Source organism: Hylobates moloch, unplaced genomic scaffold, assembly GCF_009828535.3.
Source record: "Hylobates moloch isolate HMO894 unplaced genomic scaffold, HMol_V3 SCAFFOLD_1, whole genome shotgun sequence".
Taxonomy (NCBI): domain Eukaryota; kingdom Metazoa; phylum Chordata; class Mammalia; order Primates; family Hylobatidae; genus Hylobates; species Hylobates moloch.
In genome coordinates, this window is record NW_026652276.1 from 220515710 (window position 1) to 220541819 (window position 26110).

Consider the following 26110-nt stretch of genomic DNA (forward strand, 5'->3'; position numbering starts at 1 on the left):
CAGATAACCGAGGGAGTGGATTATCACAAGTGTGAAACAACTTGGTACTCCTTTCTCCCTCACTCCACCTGATGGCTTCCCACTCTGTCACTAATACCTTTCTAGATTCCTCTACTGCGTGCTGGGATGGAAACAGTGTAACCTTTGGAGTCAGACAGCAAGTGGGTTTCATTCTAGACCTTCCACTTTCTAGCTGGGTGACACTGAGCACAACCCTTCCCTTCTCTAAAAGGTACTGAGAAGGCTAGATAAGGTTCTGTATATTCATAACCTACAGATGTGTCATTTCTCCAGGCACAGACCCTGGGAACACATGGCAGGGGATGGGGGCGGTAACATGCGCAGCTTCCTGCCCACATAGGATGTATTTTGATTGGTGCTTGCCCCACCTGAGCCACCAATTTCATGTCCAGCCAGGGAATTTCCATTTCCTTTTTTTCTTTTTGAGACAGAGTCTTGCACTGTCACCCGGGCTGGAGTGCAGGGGTGCAATCTTGGCTCACTGCAACCTCTGCCTCCTGGGTTCAAGCAATTCTCCTGCCCCAGCCTCCCGAGTAGCTAGAATTACAGGCACCCACCACCACGCCCAGCTAATTTTTTTTGTTTTTAGTAGAGACAGGGTTTCACCATGTTGGCCAGGATGGCAGGCTGGTCTCGAACTCCTGACCTTGTGATTTGCCCACCTCGGCCTCCCAAAGTGCTGGGATTACAGGCATGAGCCACCGTGCCCGACCTCCATTTCCCTTTTTGTTGTTACGTTTCAGGAGTGTGAGAAGGGAGGGATAGCATTAGGAGAAATTTCTAATGTGGATGACAAGTTGATGGGTGCAGCAAACCACCATGCCATGTGTATACCTATGTAACAAACCTGCACGTTCTGCACATGTACCCCAGAACTTAAAGTATAATAACACTAATGAAAAACAGAGTGTGAGAAACTTCTCCCATCTAGGACTCTCCATCCCATTCTCCCAGATGGCCCATTACTGGTTCAAACGCACCAATAAGGATTTCTGTTTGGGAGGGATCTGGGTGCGTGGTCTGACTTTAGAGGGAAGGCTGGCTTGCAAGGGCCAGTTGAGTGCGTGCTCAGCACTCATGCTCAGCTAACATGCAGGCCCAGGTTCCTGCTGTTTGGAGGTCTAGCTGGACTCAAGGGACTACGCAACTCTGTCAGCCACTTCCTCCAGCCTGAAGGTCTTCACTGCACCCCAGCATGCAGACATCTTCAGGCTGGTCGTCTCTGCAGCTGTGGGTAGAAGAGCTGCCTGGAACCTGCCCGCATTTCTCTGATTTCCTTTCTCACTCAGACTCCTCAGCTTCCACCTACCAAGCTGGGGTGCTCTCCTGGCTTCTCCTGCCAGGTGGCCCTGTCCTCTCTGCCTTGTCTCACCCTTGGGCATCAGCATGCCAGGGGCTGGCCAGCCCACATGCGGGTATCTCCACCCAGAACCTTCCTGTCTGCCAACCGTTTGCCAACTCTCAGGGCGGGGAAGGAAAACCTCGCTCTCCCCTCCTCCCAGGGCTGACCGCTCCTTTTGCTTGGTTAATTTTCCACAGAGGCTGCCGGTAGGCTGTGTCCGATGTACACCCAGCTGCCTGAAATAGAACTCACAACAATGACGTTATCCCTGCCAAGTCCCACTGCCACCGAACAACGGCAGACTCGTTTCCATGAGCTGGAATGAGAACCCAGATTGGAATCAGCTGTGGTTATTAACCCTGTCTTTTTCCTCTAGGGAGAAATTGTCATTTTAATGAAACCAAGGCACAGAAATGCTAAACAACCATCCCAATGTCATCAAACCAATCATCCACAGAAGCTGGAGACTAATATTGGCACTCAGGCCTGAGGCCATAGAAAGTCTTTCCCTCGGATGCATCTTCCTGGGTTGAAGTCCAGCTCCTAGGCTCGCTCATGTGGCCCCCTTGGGCACAGCAGGGAGACCTGGATGCCTGGGTCCAGGAAGAGACTGCCCAAGCTCTCAACTGGCCTCCCCTGTAGGGGGTGCTGCATCTGCCTGGCAGGCTGAGGACAGGCAGAGCCCAGATCACTGGGTCCCCTTGGCACAGACCCAGGGTCTTAGAGTGCTGCAGTTTGCAGCCACCAGCATGCCTTCCTCCAGGGCCCCGCAGTTGATATCCACATTGTCCTCGCCGTCCTCAGGGAGTCTGGGGAAGGGTGGGAGGGGAAAGAGGAGAGGTGTTTAGGGTGTCGGGGCCTCGCTTCCCAGCCAGACCCTCCAGCCTGTGTGCCTGTCACCTCTACTGGCCTGCGCACTGAGTGAGTCACTGCACTGGTCAGCCACGTGGCACTGGATGAATCCCCAAACCTCCCTGGGCAGCTGACCCCGCATCTGTAAAATGGGGGTGACAACCCTGCTTGGGTGAACGTGCTGGAAACCCAAATAAAGAGTGAAGTGACAGGGACTAATCAGGCACCAGGCCGCGAGCATGGGCGTGGGTTGCTTTCCGAGTGGCATTCCAGGCTAGGGGAGCAGCAAGGAGGTGGAGCCTGGGGACAAATGGAGGATCCAGAACAGCAGAGGAGGGAGAAAAGCCACCGTCACTCACAGCTGGGGCAGGAGGGGGGCCTCGTTGATCCAGTGCCAGCCCTGGGGGCCTCGCCAGGCCCCCACCCAGGAGTGCCTGGAGACTGGGTATCTGCCCAGGAAGTCCTGAGGGAGAAAAGTAAGCTGGTCACTCCCCTGGACACTGGCGTGGCTCACCTGGGGCGTACGGGTTCCCCGGGGCTTCCACAGGATCCCAGCTGGCCAATCCAGAAGGACCCGCTCAAGCCAGCGCTTGCAGAACAAAACAACCTTGAAAGCTGGATTGGATGCCTGCTGGGTTCCAGGCACTGTGCTCAGGGCTTGGGGCCAAAATGAGGGTGACCCCATCTCAGCCAAAGGGATGTGAACGCCAAACACCACTAAGCGATGCTCAGTGGGCGTTGAGTGGGCAAAGAAACAAGGAAGCTCAGAAAGCGAGGGAGGTGGTCAGGCACGGTGGCTCATGCCTGTAATTCCAGCACATTGGGAGGCTGAGGCTGGCAGATTACCTGAGGCCAGGAGTTCGAGACCAGCCTGTCCAACATAGTGAAACGCCGTTTCTACTAAAAAAGAAAAAAAATTAGCTGGGCATGGTGGCGGGCGCCTGTAATCCCAGCTACTTGGGAGGCTGAAACAGGAGAATCGCTTGAACCCAGGAGGCAGAGGTTGAAGTAAGCCAAGATTGCACCACTGCACTCCAGCCTGGGCTGACAAGAGGGAAACTCTGTCTCAAAATAATAATAATAATAATAATAATAATAATACATGCAGATGTGCAGGAACAACAAACACCAAAGTAAGTATGTTGCAGAGGTACTAGAGGAGACTTTTTTCTTTTAAATATTTGCCCTCAATGTCACATTATTTTAAACAATGAATTAAAGCAAAAAAGACAATGTTTTAAAGTATATATTTAAGATTTTTTTTTTTTTTTGAGATGGAGCCTTGCTCTGTCACCCAGGCTGGAGTGCAATGGCACGATCCTGGCTCGCTGTAGCCTCCGCCTCTCAGGTTCAACCAATTCTCCTGCCTCAGCCTCCTGAGAAGCTGGAACTATAGGCATGCACCACCACACCCACATAATTTTCGTATTTTTAGTAGGGAAGTGTTTCGCCACGTTGGCCTAGGCTGGTCTTGAGCTCCTGGCCTCAAGTGATCTGTCCACTTTAGCCTCCCAAGTGTAGAATTAGTGGTGTGAGCCACTGTACCCGGCCAAGATTTTTTTTGAGACAGTCTTGCTCTGTTGCCCAGGCTGGAGTGCAATGGCGCGGTCTCGGCTCACTGCAAGCTCCGTCTCCCAGGTTCACGCCATTCTCCTGCCTCAGCCTCCCGAGTAGCTGGGACTACAGGCGCCTGCCATGCCTGGCTAATTTTTTGTATTTTTAGTAGAGATGGGGTTTCACCGTGTTAGCCAGGATGGTCTCGATCTCCTGACCTCATGATCCGCCTGCCTCAGCCTCTCAAAGTGCTGGGATTACAGGCGTGAGCCACTGCGCCCGGCCAAGATTTTTTAACTTGGAAAAAAAAGTTTAAATCTTTTAAGTCCCAGGGTGGGGACATGGTGGAGGGGGCAGTGATGCCAGCGCAGCCCGCATCAGCTTGTTCTTTCTGAAATGTCGTTTGGCGCTATATGACAAGAGCAGCACCACCACTCCTGTTCAAATGGGTGATTTCACTGAGAAATAAATCCAAGAATATAAAGGGAAAAAAATGAACTTATCTAAAGATAACACGGTGCTATTTGTGAAGAAAAACTGGAAACTCCCCAAACGCTCAGCAATCGAGAAATAACAGGGTAAATTATAGGATGTCAACATGATGGAAAATTATAGTGCTATTAAAAATGACAAGTGTATAGAAAATGTCATTATGCAGGAAAACGTAAATATGAAATCATGCCATGTAAAAAAAAAAGACTACACTAGCAAGTACATATCACTCACAACAATGTCAAGAAGCACATATTCACACGAGGCAGGTTAGGAGCAGAGCGGTATAAATGAATTTCACATATGCTCAGTTCTTCTTCCCTATGAAAATGGTTTAAGTCAACAAAGACAAGCCCTGGGAATTAGAGTGAAGATTGTCCCGTTGCTGCCACCTCCTCTATCCTTCAGATCTGATCTAAAGGTTGCTTTTTTAACGGACACTGGACTGACCCTCTCCAAGGTGAAATAGGTGCTCCTCCCTCCCCTTGGTTTCCATAACTTTCACAGAATAGAGCTGCCTCTTTTTTATTTTTATTTGTTTAATTTTTATTTTTCAGACGGAGTCTTGCTCAGCCGCCTAGGCTGGAGTGCAGTGGCACAATCTCGGCTTACTGCAACCACCGTCTCCTGGGTTCAAGGAATTCTCCCATCTCAGCCTCCCAAGTAGCTGGGATTACAGGCACCCGCCATGATGCCCATTTTAGTAGAGATGGGGTTTCACCATGTTGGCCAGGCTGGTCTTGAATTCCTGACCTCAGGTGATCCACCCACCTCAGCCTCCCAAAGTGCTAGGATTACAGGCATAAACCACCGCACCCAGCCTCTCTTTTTTATTTTTTTAAGAGACAGGATCTCACTATGTTGTCCAGGCTGGCCTTGAACCTCTGGGCTCAAGCAATGCTCCCACCTCAGCCTCCGAAGTAGCTGGGACTGCTGGTGCGTGCCACCACTCATGTGCTGCCTTCTAATGGCTTGCCTCCTTGTCCCTTTCTTGTATTAGATAGTGAACCAGGAGCTTGTCTTACTCAACATCGCACTATGATAACCCAGCGCACAGTAACTGGTCAGCTCAGTGAAACTGCCTCTCCGCGCTCACTGCCAAAAATCAGCAAGAGCCACAGTGAGACCAGGCCATCAGGCCACTGTGTATCCCAGAAGTGTCAAGGAAAACCCATCTTCCGCCCCTCAAGGTTAGCATCAGTCAGTTAACAGCCCAGAGAGAAGCCAGGGGCAACTTCCAGGCTGATGGTTGCTAATCTTACCCTTCTTGAATCCTAAAGAACAGAGTGCATAGGAAAATGGAGAGTGGTGAGTGGGTGGAACAGAGAAAGTACACTGGGCAGCTGTTCCTTGGCTGCTGCTTTGGGGACACACTGGGGCCCAGGGTGGGGCTGGGCGGGGAAACTTGGAGAGGATGGGAGGGCCCCAGGCTGCTCTGAGGTGTGAGTCAGAGGGCTGAGTGGCCCAACACCGTCTTCCTGGGAGCACTCAGCTGCTTGTTTGGGAAGGCACACCAAGGTTTAATCTTTTTGAAATTAGGATCGGGCTCAAGTTCAGCGTGTGCTGTTAAGATAGCTTCCTCCCTCCTCCACTCTGCAAAGCAAAGCTGTTATTAGAGCACTGACAACTTCCCACTTTTCACTAATCCCGAGCAAAACAGGCTTCTGGGGAAGATGAGCTGCGTCTATCCAGTATCTCTGGGCGCCCTGGCCCTGGTGCATTCCTGGGGTTTGTGCGCGCTGCTTCTGTGTGTGCGCGCTGCTTCTGTGTGTGCGTCCTGTCCTCCCCACCCTGCCTTAGGACCTGCAGGAGCTTCCGGTCCTTGTCCAGAACTCAGGAAAATTCCAGAGTTCCACAATCATTATATTACAGATTTTAACTGCCTGCATCTTGAATCTTAGCATTGGTCTTTTTGCAGGGAAGGGGTTTACTCTGACTATGATATGTTTTCTGCAGATTTACTTATGTTTCAAATGATTGATGCCGTATGCACACCAGGGCTAAGTGCCTCTCCCAGGGCTGAGATGGGGCCGGGCTACCCCATATGCAAATTCTGGCTCCATGACTTGTGAGCCATGCGACCTTAGACAAGTTACCCAACCTTTCAGAGCTGCTGCGTGGTCCTCTGTAAAATGAGGATGCTTGTGATGAGGCTTGAGATACTAACATATAAAGCCAGGGCCACCTAGTACACACTCATCCCATGTCCTCTCGCGTCTGATGTGTGGTGGGCAAAGCTTGTGACCTGCCTCCTACACACATGAGCCCCTTTGATGCTTACAGCAACCTCAAGAGGACCCTGCCCTTCTGTCAGAGCCCCAAGCCATCTGCCTCTCTCTCCCTTCCCCTCTGGGCCTCCTGGTGACAGGAGCTGAAGGCCTCCTCTCAGCCCCAACCCCGCCTAGACCCACCCACTCCATTCCATTCTTCTTTTCCTTACATTTGAGATTCCTGATCTCATTGTTAGCAAAAATGGTGGTGTACGGAAGGCATTGTTCAGAGTTATAAATAAACTCTGGGAACTACTAAGTAATTTATGGCTAAAAGGACTGCTCTGTGCAAAAGATCCTGAGGCCTCTTTAAACTGAGGATTCTCCAACTTTTCCACTAATATGGGGAGAGAGAATGCAATCTTGAGCAGAATGGACTGAAAAGCTCATATTTTACATCTTAAAATTATAGAAAATTATTTCCTATGCCTTCATACATTTCTTTTTAAAAAATTGTGATAAAAGATTCATGGGCAGGCATGGCTGCTCACAGCTGTGGTCTTAGCACTTTGGGAGGCTGAGGAGGGCAGATCACTCAAGCTCAGGAGTTTGAGACCAGCCTGGGTAATATAGTAAGACTGTCAGGCCTCTGAGCCCAAGCCAAGCCATCGCATCCCCTGTGACTTGCACGTATACATCCAGATGGCCTGAAGTAACTGAAGATCCACAAAAGAAGTAAAAATAGCCTTAACTGATGACATTCCACCATCGTGATTTGTTTCTGCCCCACCCTAACTGATCAATGTACTTTGTAATCTCCTCCACCCTTAAGAAGGTTCTTTGTAATTCTCCCTACCCTTGAGAATGTACTTTCAGAGATCCACCCCCTGCCCCCAAAACATTGCTCCTAACTCCACCGCCTATCCCAAAACCTGTAAGGACTAATGATAATCCACTACCCTTTGCTGACTCTCTTTTTGGACCCTCAGCCCACCTGCTCCCAGGTGAAATAAACAGCCATGTTGCTCACACAAAGCCTGTTTGGTGGTCTCTTCACACAAAGAGACCTGTCTCTACAAAAAATACAAATATTAACCAGGTGTGGTGGCACACTCCTGTAGTCCCAGCTACTCAGGAGGCTGAGGCTGAAGGATGGCTTGACCCCGGGAGGTCGAGGCTGCAGTGAGCCATGATCGCACTACTGCACTCCAGCCTGGGTGACAAAGCAAGATCCTGTCTCAAAAAAAAAAAAAAAAAAAAAAGAAAAAGAAAATTTAATGACATAAAACTTACCATTTTAACCATGATAAGTGTACAGTTCAAGGGCATAAAGTATATCCACATTGTTGTGAAACCATCATCACCATCCGTCTCCTGAACTTTTTCACCTTCCCAAACTGAAGCTGTCCTCATTAAACAGCTCCCTATCCCCCGCTGCCCTGGCAACCACCATTCTACTCTCTATCTTCATCCATGTCTGTTTTAATATTAAAATGTTTCAAATTACTTTTCTTAATCCTAGGATGTATATGTATTCATGGTTTAATCTTGTTGAAATTAGGATCACACTCAAGTTCAGTGTGTGCTGTTAAGGTAGCTTCCTCCTTCCTCCACTCTGCAAAGCAAAGCTGTTATTAAACTAATGGTGAGCACTTACAACTTCCCACTTTTCACTAATCCCGAGCAAAACAGGCTTCTGGGGAAGATGAGCTGCGTCTATCCTGTACCTCTGGGTGCCCTGGCCCTGGTGCATTCCTGGGGTTTGTGCGCGCTGCTTCTATGTGTGTGTCCTGTCCTCCCCACCCTGCCTCAGCACCTGTAGTCCCAGCTACTCAGGAGGCTGAGGCAGGAGAATGGGGTGAACCCGGGAGGCAGAGCTTGCAGTGAGCCGAGATGGCACCACTGCACTCCAGCCTAGGCGAGAGTGCAAGACTCCATCTCAAAAAAAAAAAGGAAGGAAGCTAGAGTCATTCACTGCAAGCAGCCATCAAAAGGCATCAGATCTCATCGCTCAGAGCAATGCATATGCTGATAAGGTAGCTAAAAAAGCCACTAGCGTTCCAACTTCTATCCCTCAGGGCAGTTTTTCTCCTTCTCATCTGGCCACTCCCACCTACTCCCCTACGCAAACTTCCACCTGTCAATCTCTTCCCACACAAGGCAAATGGTTCTTGGACCAAGGAAAATACCTCCTTCCAGCCTCACAGGCCCATTCTATTCATCATTTCATAACCTCTTCCATATAGGTTACAAGCCGCTAGCCTGCCTCTTAGAGCCTCTCATTTCCTTTCCATTATAAAAATCTATCCTCGGGGCCGGGCGTGATGGCTCACGCTTGTAATCCCAGCACTTTGGGAGGCCGAGGCGGGCGGATCACGAGGTCAGGAGATCGAGACCACGGTGAAACCCCGTCTCTACTAAAAATACAAAAAATTAGCCGGGCGTGGTGGCGGGCGCCTGTAGTCCCAGCTACTTGGAGAGGCTGAGGCAGGAGAATGGCGTGAACCTGGGAGGCGGGGCTTGCAGTGAGCTGAGATTGCGCCACTGCACTCCAGCCTGGGCGACAGAGTGAGACTCTGTCTCAAAAAAAAAAAAAAATCTATCCTCAAAAAAATCTCAGTGTTCCATCCGCTATTCTCCTACTTCTCAGGGATTATTCAGGCCCCCTCCCTTCCCTACACATCAAGCTCAGGGATTTGCCCCTGCCCAGGACTGGCAAACCCCGGTCAGGAAACTAAAATACCTCTTGGTCTGGGTAGACACTTTCACTGGATGAGTAGAGGCCTTTCCCACAGGGTCTGAGAAGGCCACCGCAGTCATTTCTTCCCTTCTGTCAGACATAATTCCTTGGATTGGCCTTCCCACCTCTATACTGTCTGATAACGGACCGGCCTTTATTAGTCAAATCACCCAAGCAGTTTCTCAGGCTCTTGGTACTTAGTGGCTCCTGGTTTTACCTCAAATCACCACCCTTAAGTCTCTCTTTAAGTGGATAGAAGATCTTCAGTGACAAAGTACACTCCAATACTTTCACCCTGATGAAGTCCTATTCTTTACTTTTATACTTACTCTTATTCTCATTCCCGTTCTTATGCCACCCTCTACCTCTCTCCAGCTATCTCCACCACACTATCAATCTCAGTCACTCTCTCCTAGCTGTTTCTAATCCTTCTTTAACAAACAATTGCTACCTTTGCATTTCTCTTTCCTCCAAAATCGCCTCGACTTACTCACTGCTAAAAAAAAAAAAAGGAGGGGGTACTCTGTATATTTTTAAATGAGCAGTGCTGTTTTTACCTAAATCAATCTGGCCTGGTATATGACAACATCGAAAAAAAAAAAACCTCAAAGACAGAGCCTAAAAACTTGCCAACCAATCAAGTAATTAGGCTGAACCCCCTTAGGCACTCTCTAATTGGATGTCTTGGGCCCTCCTAATTCTTAGTCCTTTAATATCTGTTTTTCTCCTTCTCTTATTCGGACCTTGTGTCTTCTGTTTAGGCTCTCAATTCATACAAAACTGCATCCAGGCCATCACCAAACATTCTATATGACAAATACTCCTTTTAACAACCCCACAATATTGCCCCTTACCACAAAATCTTCCTTCAGCTTAATCTCTTCCACTCTAGGTTCCCACGTCACCCAAATCCCGCTCGAAGCAGCCCTGAGAAACATTGCCCATTATCTCTCCATATCACCCCCCAAAATTTTCGCCGCCCCAATACTTTACCACAATTTCGTTTTATTTTTCTTATTACTATAAGAAGCCAGAATTGTCAGGCCTCTGAGCCCAAGCTAAGCCATCATATCCCCTGTGACCTGCACGTATATATACATCCAGATGGCCTGAAGTAACCGAAGAATCACAAAAGAAGTGAAAATGGCCTATTCCTGCCTTAACTGATGACATTACTTTGTGAAATTCCTTCTCCTGGCTCATCCTGGCTCAAAAGCTCCCCTACTGAGCACCTTGTGACCCCCGCCCCCGCCTGCCAGAGAACAACTCCCTTTGACTGTAATTTTCCACTACCCACCCAAATCCTATAAAACAGCCCCACCCTTATCTCCCTTCGCTGACTCTTTTTTCGGACTCAGCCCGCCTGCACCCAGGTGAAATAAACAGCCTTGTTTATTTCACCTTGTTCACATGGACGCCAGTGAAAAGGATAGTGTTCTCTTTTGGACTTATAAAACAATTTGATACAAATCAAAATGTCACATGTGTCAGTCTTTAAGTGTTGGGATTCCATAAGTGTGACGGGATGAATTGTCACCCTAAAGTTCATATGTGGGTGCCCTAAACCCCAGTACCTCAGAATGTGACTGTACTTGGAGTCACGCCTTTAAAGAGTGATTAAATATTAAATGCACATAAAGCTGTTCGGGTCCCTAATCCAATGTGACTGGGGTTGTTACAAGAGGAGTAAATTTAGACATACCGAGAGACCTAGAGATGGGAGGGCACAGGATTGCCATGTGAGGACACAGGGAGAAGGGCCACTACCTGAAAGCCAAGGAGAGGCCTCTGGGAACCCAGAACCTGCTGACACCTTGATCTTAGACTTCCAGCCTTCAGGACTGTGAGAAAGTCAGCTTGTTGAAGCTACCCAGTCTGCAATATTTTGCTATAGCAGCCCCAGTAAACTAATACAATAAGATTTGTTTATTTACTTATTTTTTTGAGATAGGGTCTCGCTCTGTCACCCAGGCTGGAGTGCGGTGGTGCGATCTTGGCTCACTGCAGCCTCTGCCTCCTGGGTTCAAGCGAGTCTCCTGCCTCAGCCTCCCGAGTAGCTGGGACTACAGGTGTGTGCCACCACGCTCAACTAAGTTTTGTATTTTTAGTAGAAACGGGGTTTCACCATGTTACCCTCAAGTGATCTGCCTGCCTCGGCCTCCCAAAGTGCTGTGATTACAGGTGTGAGCCACCACACCCAGCCTACTTATTTATTTTTTGAGACAGAGTTTCGCTCTGTCACCCAGTAGCGTGATCTCGGCTCACTGCAACCTCCGCCTCCCGGGTTCAAGTGTTCTTCTGCTTCAGACTCTTAAGTAGCTGGGATCACAGGCGTGCATCACCATGTACTGCTAATTTTATATTTTTAGTAGAGATGGGGTTTCGCCATGTTGCCCAGAATGGTCTCAAACTCCTGACCTCAGATGATCCACCCGCCTGGGCCTCCCAAAGTGCTGGGATTACAGGCGTGAGCCACTACGACCAGCTAATACAATAAGATTTGAAAACAGGTTTCACTTCTTTAATAAATGGAAGACTACAGGACTAGAAGGAAGATCTGAGGCCTCCCGCTGGACCCTGAGGCCCAGCCATGCCTTCCGCACCCCTGCATGCCCAGTCTCCAGCACAAGATCAGGACACTGTGGGGCATAAGGAGTAGAGATTCCTTATGGCACAAGTGTGCCTAAGGGCATAAGGATATTCCCTACATAACAGGAGGACAACCAAAGGAAAGAGCTCCTACACATCAACAAGAAAAAGACTGAGTAATGCTAAGAGAAAAGAAACAGGGCATGGGTAAGCAATTCTTTTTTTTTTTTTTTGGACAGTCTCGCTCTGCTGCCAGGCTTAAATGCAGTGGTGTGATTTTGGCTCACTGCAACCTTCGCCTCTCAGGTTCAAGCGATTCTCCTGCCCCAGCCTCCCAAGTAGCTGGGACTACATGTGCATGCCACCATGCCCAGCTAATTTTTTTTGTATTTTTAATAGAGACGAGAGTTCACCATGTTGGCCAGGATGGTCTCGATCTCCTGACCTCGTGATCTGCCCACCTCAGCCTCCCAAATTGCTGGGATTACAGGCATGAGCCACCACGCCCGGCTATGGATAAGCAATTCTAAGACTATTTCCAGACAGCCAAACCAGTATGAGCCATGGTGTGGCCTTATGTGGAAATACAAGAAATGCAAAGCCAGTCTTCTTTTTCCCCTGTCAAACTGACAAAGATTTAAACAAAAGTTAGAAAAACAGAAAAAGCCAGGTGCAGTGGCTCATGCCAACAATCCCAGGACTTTGGGAGCCTGAGGTGGGAGGATCGCTTGAGGCCAGGATTTTGAGATCAGCCTGGGCAACATAGTAAGATTTCATCTCTACAAAAAATAAAAAATTAGCTGGGTGTGGTGGTACATGCCTGTGGTCCCAGCTACTCGGGAAGCTAAGGCAGGAGGATTGCTTGAGCCCAGGAGAGTTCGAGGCTGCAGTGAGCTATGATGGCACCACTGCACTCCAGCCTGGGCAACAGAGACCTGTCTCTAAAATAAATAAATAAATAAATAAATGAAACCAGATTATGAAACAGTACATACTTTTTATTTTTTTTTTTGAGACAGAGTCTCACTCTATCGCCCAGGCTGGAGTGCAATGGCACGATCTCGGCTCACTGCAACCCCTGTCTCCCAGGTTAAAGCAATTCTCTTCCCTCAGCCTCCTGAGTAGCTGGGATTACAGGCACCTGTCACCACACCTGGCTAATTTTTGTTTTTTTTAGTAGAGATAGGGTTTCACCATGTTGGCCACGCTGGTCCTGAGCTCCTGGCCTCAGGTGATCCACCTGCTTCGGCTTCCCAAAGTGCTGGGATTACAGGCGTGAGCCACCGGGCCCGGCCTTCCATTTTTGTTTTAAAGAAAAAGTTACATATCACAGAAAAAAGCCTGGAAGTAGATATTCCAAAATATTTTGTAAGTGCTTATCTTTAGGTACGAGATGAGTAAAATTTATTTTCTTTCTAAATGTTTATGTTTTCCAAACTTTTTGCAGTGAACGTATTACTTAATAATGAGAAAAATATACAGCAATAAGAGATACTGGCATGTGTGTTCAAGAATTCACTTCTTGGCTGGGAGGGGTGGTTCACGCCTATAATCCTAGCACTTTGGGAGCCCAAGGTGGGCAGATCACCTGAGGTCAAGAGTTTAAGACCAGCTTGGCCAACATGGTGAAACCCTGTCTCTACTAAAATACAAAAATTAGCTGGGCATGATGGCAGGTGCCTGTAATCCCAGCTACTCGGAAGGCTGAGATGGGAGGATCACTTGAACCTGGGAGACGGTGGTTGCAGTGCCACTGCACTCCAGCCTGGATGGCTGGGCAAGACTCTGTCTCAAAAAAAAAAAAAAAAAAAAAGAATTCACTTCCTGTCCTGTTCCTGCAAGGGTCCCTAGGGGTTCTCAGGAGGGCTCCTCTTGGCTCATCCAGGGCAAGAGACATCAGGCACTACAGGCAGCTGGCAGGACAGGCCCAGTGGCCAGTTCTTCAGGGCTGTCCCTCCACTCTCACTCTCATTGTCTGTCCCCAGGCGAGGTGGCACGAACAGACGTGAGTCTCAGAGGAGGTGTGTGTCTCAGAGAGGTGTGGATATGACAGCCAAAGTGGGTGGGATAAAGGGCTGGGAAGCACAATATAGAAGGTGGGGATACAAGGCCACAGACTGTTTCAGAGCTGTCACCTGACGTGTGGCAGTTCCTGACCCCTAATCCCAGGGCAGAGCCCGCACACCTAATCCTTCCGTAATGCATGGCAGGCACTTCCAGGGACAATCCCAGGGGAAAAAAAAAGCTAGGAACTCCCTCCCCTCCCTATCGTGTGGGGCAGAATAACTTTGATTCCAGGTAGGGACAGTCTAACAAAACGTCATGCATGCAAAAGTCTTCAGTGAAATATTAACAAGTCAAGTCCAGAAATATTTGAGGAAAAAAAATCATGACTAAGTAGACTTGACCACAAGAAGCCACGAATAAAACAAACAAATAAACCGCCACAAGAGATTAAAAGGAGAAACAAAAAAGATACTATCATCCCACTGGATGCATAAAAAGCATTCAATGATTTAAACTCACTCATATTTAAAACTCTTAAAAAAATTGGAAGAGAGGCTGAGTGCGGTGGCTCATGTCTGTAATCCCAGCACTTTGGGAGGCCAGGGAAGGAAGATCACTTGAGCTCAGGAGTTCCAGACCTGCCTGGGAAACATAGTAAGAACCTGTGTCTATTAAAAAAAAAAAAAAAAAGAATGGGAAGAGGCAACATTACATGAGAAACATCAACATTTTGGAAGCTGGACAACTGTAACAGCCTCATAGAGCTGAGAAAGCTCAGTGGTTTTCAAGGAAAGGACAGACAGCTGAGAGAAAGCCAAGAAATACCCCAATTTGAATTGAGAAGCCCCCAAAGCTTAAGTATTAGAGACAACAGGTCCTTCTTAAGGCCAATGTATGGGAAAAAGGACTGGTTGAAAGTCTGTAAAAGAAGCAGTTAGGACCCTCCACCCCCAGCCCAAAGATCCACTCATCTTCCCCATGCAGCGAGGTAACTAACTGGCAGAGCTATTTGGAAAGATGAACCACAGAGGCTTTTAGAATCCAGGATACTAGGTTCAGCTAAGGGTGAAGGTGTTTATACTAAAAAGGGAAGGGGATGCAGTGGCCCGCGCCTGTAATCCCAGTACTTTGGGAGGCCGAGGTGGGTGGATCGCTTGAGGCCAGGAGTTTGAGACCAGCCTGGCCAACACAGCAAAACACTGTCTCTACAAAAATACAAAAATTAGCTGGGTGTGGTGGTTTGACCCTATAATCCCAGCTACTCGGGAGGCTGAGGCAGGAGAATCACTTGAACCTGCAAGGCAGAGGTTGCAGTGAGCTGAGATTGCTCCAGGGCACTCCCGCCTGGGTGATAGACTGAGACTCTGTCTCAAAAATAAAATAAAATAAAGATAAAAATAAATAAATAAAAAGGGAAGGATATTTAAGTGCTACACACTTAGAGGTGAAACCACCCCCTCCTATCCCCAGAATGATGACAGCTCAGCACTCACTAAGAAAATGACTGAGTCCCTGCCTGATTCCCATATGGTAAAGCCTGCCTCTAAAAAAGCTCAGCCTCACCCCCACCCTCCCACCTGACATAGAACACTTAATCTGTAATTTAGTACTTTACTCTCAATGACAGCGGCTGAGGATCACAACATTTGAGGAAATTTTCTAACATGAAAAAGACAAACAACAAACAGAATAGAAAGTACACACGAAAAATCAGAGCTAATGCAGGGAGAAGAGGAAAATTTCAAAAACACCAGCATCCACAATGACATAAGAAAAGATGGCATCAGCCAGGTACAGTGGCTCACACCTGTAATCCCAGCACTTTGGGAGGCCGAGGTGGGCAGATCACCCGAGGTTAGGAGTTCAAGACCGAAAAGATGGCATTTGTGAAACAGGAACAGGACACCATAAAAAAGGAACATTTGAAAGGTCAAAACAGTTCTAAAAATTAGAAACAAGGCAGCAAAAATGTAAATGAAGAAGAAAAAGACCCACAGGGCATATTATTAAATTTCGGAACACTGAGAACAAAGAAGACACTGAAATTTTCCAGAGAAGAAATAAAAATGAGTGACATACAAAGAACTGGGAATCAGAGTGGCTCAGACTTCTTTTTTTTTTTGGAGACCTAGTCTCACTCTGTCGCCCAGGCTGGAGTGCAAGTGACACAATCTTGGCTCACTGCCACCTCCACCTCCTGGGTTCAAGCAATTCTAGTACCTCAGCCTCCCGAGTAGCTGGGACTACAGGTGTGTGCCACCATGCCTAGCTAATTTTTTTTTTTTTTTTTTGTATTTTTAGTAGAGATAGGGTATCACCATATTGAGTAGGCTGATCTCGAACTCCTGACCTCAAGTGATCCATCTGCCTTGGCTTCCCAATGTGCTGGGATTACAGGCATGAGCCACTGTGCCCCGCGTTGGCTCAGACTTCTTAATGGCAAGACTAAGAGCTGACAGTCACGGAGAATTCTGGGGGAAAGCGATTTTCTACATAGAATTCTACACCCAGATGTGATATTATGATATCTATGTCTCTATTTCCATATCTCTATCTAAAATAATGTTTTTGCCTGGGCATGGTGGCTCACACTTGTAATCCTAGAACTTTGGGAGGCCGAGGCAGGTGGATCATTTGAGGTCAGGAGTTCGAGACCAGCCTGGCCAACATGGTGAAACCCCGTCTTTACTAAAAATACAAAAAAATTAGCTGGGCATGGTGGCACACGCCTGTAATTCCAGCTACTTGGGAAGCTGAGGCAGGAGAATTGCTTGAATCCAGGAGGCAGAGGTTGCAGTGAGCCGAGATCACGCCACTGCATTCCAGCCTGGGCGACAGAGTGAAACTTCGTCTCAAAAAAAAAAATAAATAAATAGAATCAAATCAAATAAAGTTCTTGTCCACAGTTCCTGGCACATAACTCCCATAGCCCTTGCCACAGGATTTGTTGTAATGCTGTGGTGCTCCAGGCCTCAGATGCAGGCCCAGACCTAGGAAATAGAATCTTTCTCTCTGACCTTCTGCCCAAGGCAGGACTCTAATCTGCTGTGGGTCATAAGACCCTATTCCAGGGAGCGTCCTGGCCCATCTCTGAAGGAAGGAATGCTGCAGAGACAGGCCAAGAATTGGAGCAGACAGGCCTCGCTGGGTTTCCTGCTCAGTCTATTAGTATGAGATCAAATCCTTTCTGCCCAATCAAATCTTGACACAGTTGTCCCTGCTTTAGTCATGCCTGTCCAACGAAGTCTCCACAAAAGGCCCAACAGGACAGGGTTTGGGGGCTTCTGGATAGGCTGAACACATAAAGGCTAACAGGAAGGTGAGTAAGAACTCGTCCCAGGCTGGGCGCGGTGGCTCACGCCTGTAATCCCAGCACTTTGGGAGGCTGAGGCGGGCGGATCATGAGGTCAGGAGATCGAGACCATCCTGACTAACACGATGAAACCTCGTCTCTACTAAAAATACAATAAATTAGCCGGGCGTGGTGGCGGGCGCCTTGTAGTCCCAGCTACTTGGGAGGCTGAGGCAGGAGAATGGCGTGAACCCGGCAGGCGGAGGTTGCAGTGAGTCGAGATCGTGCCACTGCACTCCAGCCTTGGCGACAGCGCAAGACTCTATCTCAAAAAAGAACTCGTTCCCTTGCTGGGGGGTGGCACACCCCACCCAGCTCTATAAGGACAGAATCTCCTGCGCTTGGGACTCTTCCAGACCTCACCCTGTGCATCTCCTCTGGCTGTGTGTTTGTATCATTTAAAATACCCTTTGTAACAAACCAGTAAATGTGTTTCCCTAAGTTCTGTGAGCTGCTCTAGCAAATTAATCAAACCCAAAGAGGGAACATGGGAGCCCAAACTTGAAGCCAGCCAGTAGGAAGTTCCAGAGGCCTGGACTTGTGACTGGTGTCTGAAGCTGGGCAGCCTTAGGGACTGAGCCCTCAAACTGTGGGATCTGAAGCTATCTCCAGGAAAACAGCATCAGAACTGAATTAAATTACAGGACACCCAGCTAGTACCCACTGCTTCGTGCGTAAGAGAAAAAAAAAAACACATTTGGTGACAGAAGCCTTCTGGGTTGATTGTTGTTGTTGTGTGAGAGCAGAGGAAAGACAGTTTGAGTGTTTTTCCTACACACTAGCCAAGCGATTGGCTTGGAGGTTAGAATAAAAGTTCTTTAAGCACGAAAGTTCTCAAGAAATTGAGGCCGGGCGCGGTGGCTCATGTCTGTAATCCCAGCACTTAGGGAGGCTGAGGCAGGCGGATCGCCTGAGCCCAGGAGTTCGAGACCAATCTGGGCAAGGTGGCAAAACTGACTCCACTGAAGAGACTGAGGTGAAACCAATGAAAAGACATGCGATCTAGGAAACAGGGAATCCCACGGAGGAGGGAGGCAAAAGGCATACTGAGGATGCAGGTAAACAGCTGTGCAGCAGGCCTGGTGAGCAACAGGTCCAGACTGGAACAGAGAAGAGAGGATTCCAGGAGGCTGTCTGGCCCAGTGTCACTGTCTTTTTTTTTTTTGAGACAGAGTCTCACTCTGTTACCCAGGCTGGAGCGCAGTGGCGCGATCTTGGCTCACTGCATCCTGTCTTCTGGGTTCAAGCGATTCCCATGCCTCAGCCTCCCAAGTAGTGGGGACTACAGGTGCCCACCACCATGCCTGGCTAATTTTTGTATTTTTAGTAGAGACGGGGTTTAACCAGGTTGGCCAGGCAGGTCTTTAACTCCCGACTTCAGGTGATCCGCCTGCCTCCTCAGGCTCCCAAAGTGCTGGGATTACAGGTATGATCCACTGCACCTGGCCTCACTATCTTTTTCTTGAATATTTTTTGAAAGGCACATGCTGCCTTGCTTACCTTGACCTTCAGGTCACATCCTCCTGTCATTTACTCTCATAGCACTGTGCACCGTCCCTTCACAATACTGATCAGTGTGGTCATTAAACATCTATTTCTATGATTTCCTGGTTGATGTCTGCCTCACTCACTGCTCTCTTAGCTTTGTCAAGGTGGGGGCTGTGCTATTCTGGCTCATTATTGAATCTCCCTTGCCAAACACGGAGTAAGTGCTTAATACACACTCACTAAAGCACTGACAGAAGGAATGCTGCATTTTTGTACATACCAGAACAGCTAATATAAATTCCTGGCACCTGCCCCCAGGTAAAATTAAGCCAAGGATTGCTGGGAATGTAAAATTGCACAGCTCCTGTGGAAAACAGTATGGCAATTCCTCAAAAAATTAAAAATAGGATTACCATATGATCCAGCAATTCTCATTTCTGGGTATATACTCTTAAGAACTGAAAACAGGGTCTCGAAGAGATATTTGTCCACCCAAATTCATAGCTGCATTATTCACAACAACCCAAACATGGAAGCAACCCAAGGGTCTGTCCACTGACCAGTGAACAAATAAGCAAAATGTGGTGCATACATACAATGGAATATTATTCAGCCTTAAAAAGGAACGGAATTCTCATACAGGCTACGATATGGATGAGCCTTGAGGACATGATGCTAAGTGAAATAAGCCAGTCACAACAAGACAAATACTGTGCGATTCCACTTGTATGAGGTTCTTAGAATAGTCCAAACCAAAGAGAGAGAGAGAACGCAGCTTGGTGGCTGCCAGGGACTGGGGGCGGGGGAAATGGGGAATTAGTGTTTAGAGGGGTTAGCGTTTCAGTTGTACAAGACGAAAAGAGTTCAGGAGATGGATGGTGGTGATAGGTGCTTAACATTATGAATGTATTTAATGTCACTCAACTGTACACTTAAAATGGCTAGGATGGTAAATTTTATGTTATGTGTATTTTAACACAATTTTTTAAATGGGGGACAAAAAAAGCCAGGCACAGTGGCTCACACCTGTAATCCCAGCACTTTAAGAGGCCGAAGTAGGAGGATCGCTTGAGTCCAGGAGTTTGAGACCAGCCTGGGCAACATAGCAAGACTTGTGTCTCTACAAAAATAAATTAGCCAGTTGTGGTGGCACATGCCTATAGTCCTTGCTATTCAGGAGGCTGAGATGGGAGGATTGCTTGAGCCTGGGAGTTCAAGGCTGCAGTAAGCCATGACTGCACTATTGCACTCAGCCTGGGCAACAGAGTGAGGACCTGTTCCAAAAAAAAAAAAAAGAAAAGGACAACACTGGACGCAGTGGCTCATGCCTGTAATCCCAGCACTTTGGGAGGCTGAGGCAGGCGGATTACCTGAGGTGGGGATTTCGAGACCAGCCTGACCAACATGGAGAAACCCTGTCTCTACTAAAAATACAAAAATTAGCCAGGTGCGTTGGCACATGCCTGTAATCCCAGCTACTTGGGAGGCTGAGGCAAGAGAATCCCTTGAACCTGGGAGGTGGAGGTTGTAGTGAGCCCAGATCATGCCACTGCACTCCAGCCTGGGTGACAGAGTGAGACTCAATAAATAAATAAATAAAAAAGGAAAACAAAAATTATGCCAAGGGCTGGATCCTGTCTATTGGTCCCTTTTTGTAGATGCTCTCAAACCCACTGACTGGATTACAATTCAGCAAACATCCACTCCTCTCCCTCTCCATGGGGATGGAATATTCTATACAAACCCAACCTGCAGCTTCAAACCAAGCCCTGGCAATCTGCATTCTAAAGCTGAGCTGTCCAGCCAAGCCCAGCCTATCAAAAGATGACCCAGAGACCAAAAATTAAAACGTAAGTACTTGGCTGTGCACAGTGGCTCATGCCTGTAATTCCAGCCCTTTGGGAGGCTAAGGAAGGAGGATCACTTGAGGCCAGAAGTTTGAACCAGCCTGGCCAACATAGTGAGACCCTGTCTCTTAAAAAAAAATTATTTTTATTTTTATTTATTTATTTTTTTTGAGACGGAGCCTTGCTCTGTTGCCCAGGCTGGAGTGCAGTGGAGTGATCTCGGCTCACTGCAACCTCCGCCTCCCGGGTTCAAGCAATTCTCCTGCCTCAGCCTCCTAAATAGCTGGGATTACAGGCGCCCGCCACCATGTCCAGCTAATTTTTGTATTTTTGGTAGAGACGGGGTTTCACTATGTTGGTCAGACTGGTCTAGAACTCCTGACCTTGTGATCCGCCTGTCTTGGCCTCCCAGAGTGCTGGGATTATAGGTGTGAGCCACTGTGCCTGGCCAAAAAAAATTTTTTTTTAAAGCTGGGCATGGTGGCACATGCCTGTAGCTACCCAGAAGGCTGAGGCAGGAGGATTGCCTGAGCACAGGGGTTAGAGGCTGCACGAAGTTATGGTCATGCTACTCCTCTACACCTTGGTGACTTCTATAATGAAGAGCTGGACTCAGTCATTAAGCTTCTTTCCAGTGCTAGGATTCTGTGGTCTAGAAGGATCTGTACCCCCCTAGATTGGCCACCCCCTTCTCACCTGGGTGTGGCTTAGCAGGGGGAGGGTAGCGTGGTAGGCTGAGCAGAAAGCCTGGCTGGCTTCCCAGGCCTGCGCTTCTGCAGAGAAGTAGTAACAGTGCTCCTCGGATAACACCCAGCCTGGGGGGCATTGCTGGCATCTGGCTCCTGCAAGCACAGAGACCGCTGGTGAGCTGCAGGGTAAGCTGCATTAAATAAACAAAGCCTGGCTGCTGCCTCAAATGAAGGGGCATGGAACTGGCAAACCTCAGGGTGGGCAGGGCCCCAGGGAGCTTTTATAGTCTGTGCAGTGCACAAAGTCCCTGGGGGTGGCAGCTGGCATCTGATTGCTTATCAGGGCACAAGCTGTGTCCAGTGGGAGGAAGGCACCAATTTTCCTTAACTTTGCTCATCAAGCACCATGTCTTCACATTGCATCTCCCAGTGTCTCTTTCTAATTCTAAGGTATTTTAAGGGCTGGAAACACAGCCCCAGTAGTGGAGCAGCAGGGAGAGGGGATGGGGACTGCAGGGACACCATACCTGCTCTTGAGGCCAGGACCACAATGACAACCCCAGAGACTGCCAGGAGCATAGCCATGAATGCCAGGGCCCAGTACAGGGACTTCACGTACATGGGTAGCCCTGGGACGGGGGCAAACAGGACAATCAGATTAGCGGAGACCATCCCAACCAACCCAACTCAGAACCACAGACACAGCACACCAGCATCGCACCCACCTCACCCCAGCACCCACCTCATCCCAGCACCCACTCCCTCAGCCTGGGATGCCAACATAAACCACAACGTTTAAGTTCCAACTTTATATTCTGGAGAAAGAAGCCAGATATTCTTTCTTTTTTTTTTCGAGATAGAGTCTTGCTTTGTTGCCCAGGTTGGAGTGCAGTGGTGTGATCTCGGCTTACTGCAACCTCCGCCTCCCAGGTTCAAGCAATTCTCCTGCCTCAGCCTCCTGAGTAGCTGGGGTTACAGGTACGTGCCACCATGCCCAGCTAATTTTTTTGTATTTTTAGTAGAGATGGGGTTTCACCATGTTGGCCAGGTTGGTCTCAAACTCCTCACCTTGTGATCCGCCCACCTTGGCCTCCCAAAGTGCTGGGATTACAGGCATGAGCCAACGCGTCCGGCCCTTTTTTTTTTTTTTTTTTTTTTGAGACTGAGTCTTACTCTATTGCCGAGGCTGGAGTGCAGTGGCATGATCTCAGCTCACTGCAACCTCCACCTCCCGGGTTCAAGCAATTCTCGTGCCTTAGCCTCCCAAGTAGCTGGGATTACAGGTGCCTGCCACCATGCCTGGCTAATTTTTGTATCTTTAGTAGAGATGGGGTTTGACGATGTTGGTCAGGCTGGTCTTGAACTCCTGACCCTAAGTGATCCGCCCTCCTTGGCCTCCCAAAGTGCTGGGATTACAGGCGTGAGCCACCGTGCCCAGCTTCAGGATCCTTATACATGGAAGAGGAAGACAGGTGGTGAGTGTCAGAGGTGGCAGCAGGACTCTACCAGCAACGCTGGATTTTAATATAGAGAAGGGCTTGACCTAAGAAAAGCAGTGGTGCCCAGAAGCTAGCAAAGGCAAGAAAAGGGAGTCTCCCCTAGACCCCTAGAAAGGAATGCAGCCCCACTGAAAACTCGACTTTAGAACCAGTGAGCCGGCATTATAGACTTCTGACTTACAGAATTGTAAGATAATACATTTGTGTCACTTAAAGACACTAAGTTTGTGGTAATTTGTTGTAACAGCAATAGAAAACTAATATTCCATCACACAGAAAATGTGCTCACATCAAACTCTGCAAAAGTTCCTGAGTGATCCAAGCCCCTGAACCCTAGCCCTGTCTAAGAACCTCTCAACTAGAGGCCCTGGGAATTTGGTGCCTGTCAGTGGGCTTGGCCTGCCTCTCAATCAGCCAAGCTTTTGCGTTTGCCTGCTGGGCAGGGCTCTGACCCCTCCTGGCCGCTTCTCCTTCCAGTCTCTCTACCTAGCAGGGATCCCTAGCACCCCCTACTCCTACTCATCTTTCAAGATGTGGCTTTCTGGCTGGCCCGGTGGCTCACACCTGTAATCCCAGCACTTTGGGAGGCTGAGGCGGGTGGATCACCTGAGGTCAGGAGTTCCAGACCAGCCTGGCCAACATGGTGAAAGCCCGTCTCTACTAAAAATACAAAAACTAGCCGGGCATGGTGGCGGGCGCCTGTAATCCCAGCTACTCGGGAGGCTGAGGCGGGAGAATCGCTTGAACCCAGGAGGCGAAGGTTACAGTGAGCCGAGATTGTGCCATTGCATTCCAGCCTGGGCGACAAGAGCAAAACTTATGTCTTAAAAGAAAAAAGAAAAAAAAATTGGCTTTCCCATGCCCCCAAATTCACCAACTACTCCCTCCAGTCTCCTTGTCCAGGATTGTTTGTGGGCTCTTTCTTCTGTGTCAAGCTCCCCCTCCCCCGCACCACAAAATAAAAAACCAGCCACACACACTACTGGCACATCTACCCTGTGGTCCCACTCAGTATCTACTGAATGGGTGAGTGTTTGGGGCTAAATGCTCCTCAGTGTGGTGGAAAGAAAGCAGCAGCCTGGACCTTCCAGAAGGTCCTTGGCAGTGCAAGGATGGGGGAGTCTGGGCTGCCACCCCTGCCACCTGATCCTGAATGACTTTCCTTCATCTGGAGTTCCTTCCACTGCTACTTCTCAAAGGTGCTGCGCATGCTAAGAGGGAATTCGAAAGTTCGGGAGTGCGGGTAGGGGAGGATGAGAAGGGGAGTGGCTTTATTCTTTTCTTTTCTTTTTTTTTTTTTGTTTGAGACGGAGTGTCGCTCTTGTTGCCCAGGCTGGAGTGCAATGGCATGATCTCGGCCCACTGCAACCTCCGCTTCTCGGGTTCAAGCGACTCTCCTGTCTCAGCCTCCCGAGTAGCTGGGATTACAGGTGCATGCCACCATGCCAGGCTAATTTTTGTATTTTTAGTAGAGACGGGGTTTCACTATGTGGGTCAGGCTGGTCTCGAACTCCTGACCTCAGGTGATCCGCCCGCCTCGGCTTCCCAAAGTGCTGGGATTACAGGCGTGAGCCACTGCAACAATGTGAATTGCAGTTACGTAGACAGGAATGTTATTGATTGTAAGCCCGAGAGGCCAGATCGGGTGGGAGATCGGGATGGCCAGCTGGGTCCCTTAGTCGGTCAGCTGCCTAGCGGTCCAGGGCTGGGCAGGTGTGGGGGTTTCGGCTACGTCCACCCGACCTGGCGGCGTCGGCTGCCGGCGCAGGTGAGCACTCACCCGTAAGCGTTACGGCCCGGGGTAGCTTCTTGTCGCCGTCCAACCCGGCGCAGGGCAGTAGCGCCGCATCCTCCTTCTCCAGCCCCAGCTCCTTGCAGCGGCAGCACGTGGGGGAGCCCGGGGGGCCGGCGCTTCCTTCGGCGGGGCTGGCCCGGCCCTCGGCGTCGCAGCCGCTCTCCGTCCGGGCTGCAGCCAGCGGCGAGCCGCGGCCCCACGTGCCGCCCAGGGACTGTGCGCGCAGCAGGAGCTGGTGCGCCGGGTCCGCGTGGCGGGAGAAGGCAGGGGACTCGGGTACCGGCACCGTGAGGAAGCGCGTGGAGGGCCTGGGCGACGGCGTGCGGCTGCCACCGGCCGCGCCCACGGGCTTCACGCGCACATCTACCTGCAGCTCCATGGGCGCCCAGGCGCTGGGCGCAGGCTCAGCCCCGGGCGCCTCGCCATTCCGGGGCAGCTTGACCAAGGCGGGGACCGGCGACGGCGGCTCGGGGCAGACCCCGTAGCCCAGGCTGAGCGGCGGCACGCGCGGGGACCCTGGGCGAGGCGAAGGCAACTTTTTCTTGCTCGAGGGCTCCAGGCCTGCGCCCGCCGCCTTCTCCACGGCCCCAGTCGGACTCCGGCTGCTTTCGGGACCTTCAGGTTGTGGCGCCTTCGCGGGCACCTGCGGCTGCTCCAGCCCGGGGACCAAGCTTCCTACGGGCTCCATTGGGAGCTCGGCCCCGACTTGGCCTCCGGGCGCAGCCTCCCAAGCCCGCTCCATCCCGCGCGCCCCGCCACCAGGAGACACTGCGGAGCGCACCTGGGCCCAGTGCAGAGGAGCTTCGGTCTCCTGCGTCCGGATTGGTCCAGCCGCGTCGCCGAAGTTGTCAGGCCACGCCCCTCCTCGAAGGACCCCGCTGTGATTGGCTGTGGCTGCCGTTCTGCTGCCCCGCCCCCCTTCGGGACACCTCCTCGGCCTCCACAAGGAACCGGAGGGAGCTGGGAAGGGCAGCGGGGCCAGGCGAGGGTTGCAGGGTGGGCGGGAGCTCTCGGGAGAAAAGCAGAACACGAGCGGAGGCATGTGGCAGGGAACCCGGGGCTCCGCCTGACCCTTCCCTCTTCTTTGTCTCTGACCTCACCCATTTTCCCCTCCAGCCCTATGCCAGGGTGTTGGTTTTGAGAGTTACAGTTTGGGCGGGGAAGGATTGGCCAAGCCTGTCTGGATCCTGGGACCTCAGAGAAATCAGAACCCAAAGGAATTGGGGCGACCTGTGGAAAAGTAGCCCAGTTGGTTGTCCTGACAGTCCAGTAGGGTTTCGAAAGGACTCTCCATCACACTTGGGAGGACTCCCCCACTGAGTAACGCTAAGAGAAAAGAAACAGGGCATGGATAAGCAATTCTTCTTCTTCTTCTTTTTTTTTTTTTTTTTTTTTGAGACGGAGTCTTGCTCTGTCGCCAGGCTGGAGTGCAGTGGCCCGATCTCGGCTCACTGCAACCTCCGCCTCCCAGGTTCAAGCGGTTCTCCTGCCTCAGCCTCCCGAGTAGCTGGGACTATAGGCGCGCGCCACCACACCCGCCTATAGTTTTGTATTTTTAGTAGAGACGGGGTTTCACCATGCTGGCCAGGATGGTCTCGATCTCCTGACCTTGTGATCCTCCCGCCTCGGCCTC

The 26110-nt window shown here is 49.8% G+C and overlaps 1 protein-coding gene across 1 annotated transcript; it reads right to left on the reverse strand.

Annotated features, from left to right (window-relative positions):
* Positions 1–1155: 1155 nt before the first annotated feature.
* On the reverse strand, positions 1156–25248 carry KLRG2 (killer cell lectin like receptor G2). Its single transcript, XM_032753556.2, has 5 exons — positions 24463–25248; positions 21711–21812; positions 21191–21336; positions 2575–2678; positions 1156–2172 (listed from the first exon to the last, which is right to left on the reverse strand). The coding sequence occupies exons 1-5, from the start codon at positions 25217–25219 to the stop codon at positions 2052–2054; spliced, it is 1230 nt and encodes a 409-aa protein (XP_032609447.1). The 5' UTR covers positions 25220–25248; the 3' UTR covers positions 1156–2051.
* Positions 25249–26110: the final 862 nt, after the last annotated feature.

What these genes read in the sequence shown, in the direction of transcription:
- KLRG2 (XM_032753556.2), bottom strand. Translation starts at nt 25,219, where the DNA reads ATGGAGCGGGCTTGGGAGGCTGCGCCCGGAGGCCAAGTCGGGGCCGAG. An exon ending in CCGGGCCGTAACGCTTACGG is followed by an intron (nt 21,813 to 24,462) that starts GTGAGTGCTCAC and finishes CCCCCGTCCCAG; the next exon opens with GGCTACCCATGTACGTGAAG. An exon ending in GCCCCCCTCCTGCCCCAGCT is followed by an intron (nt 2,173 to 2,574) that starts GTGAGTGACGGT and finishes ACCCTTCCCCAG; the next exon opens with ACTCCCTGAGGACGGCGAGG.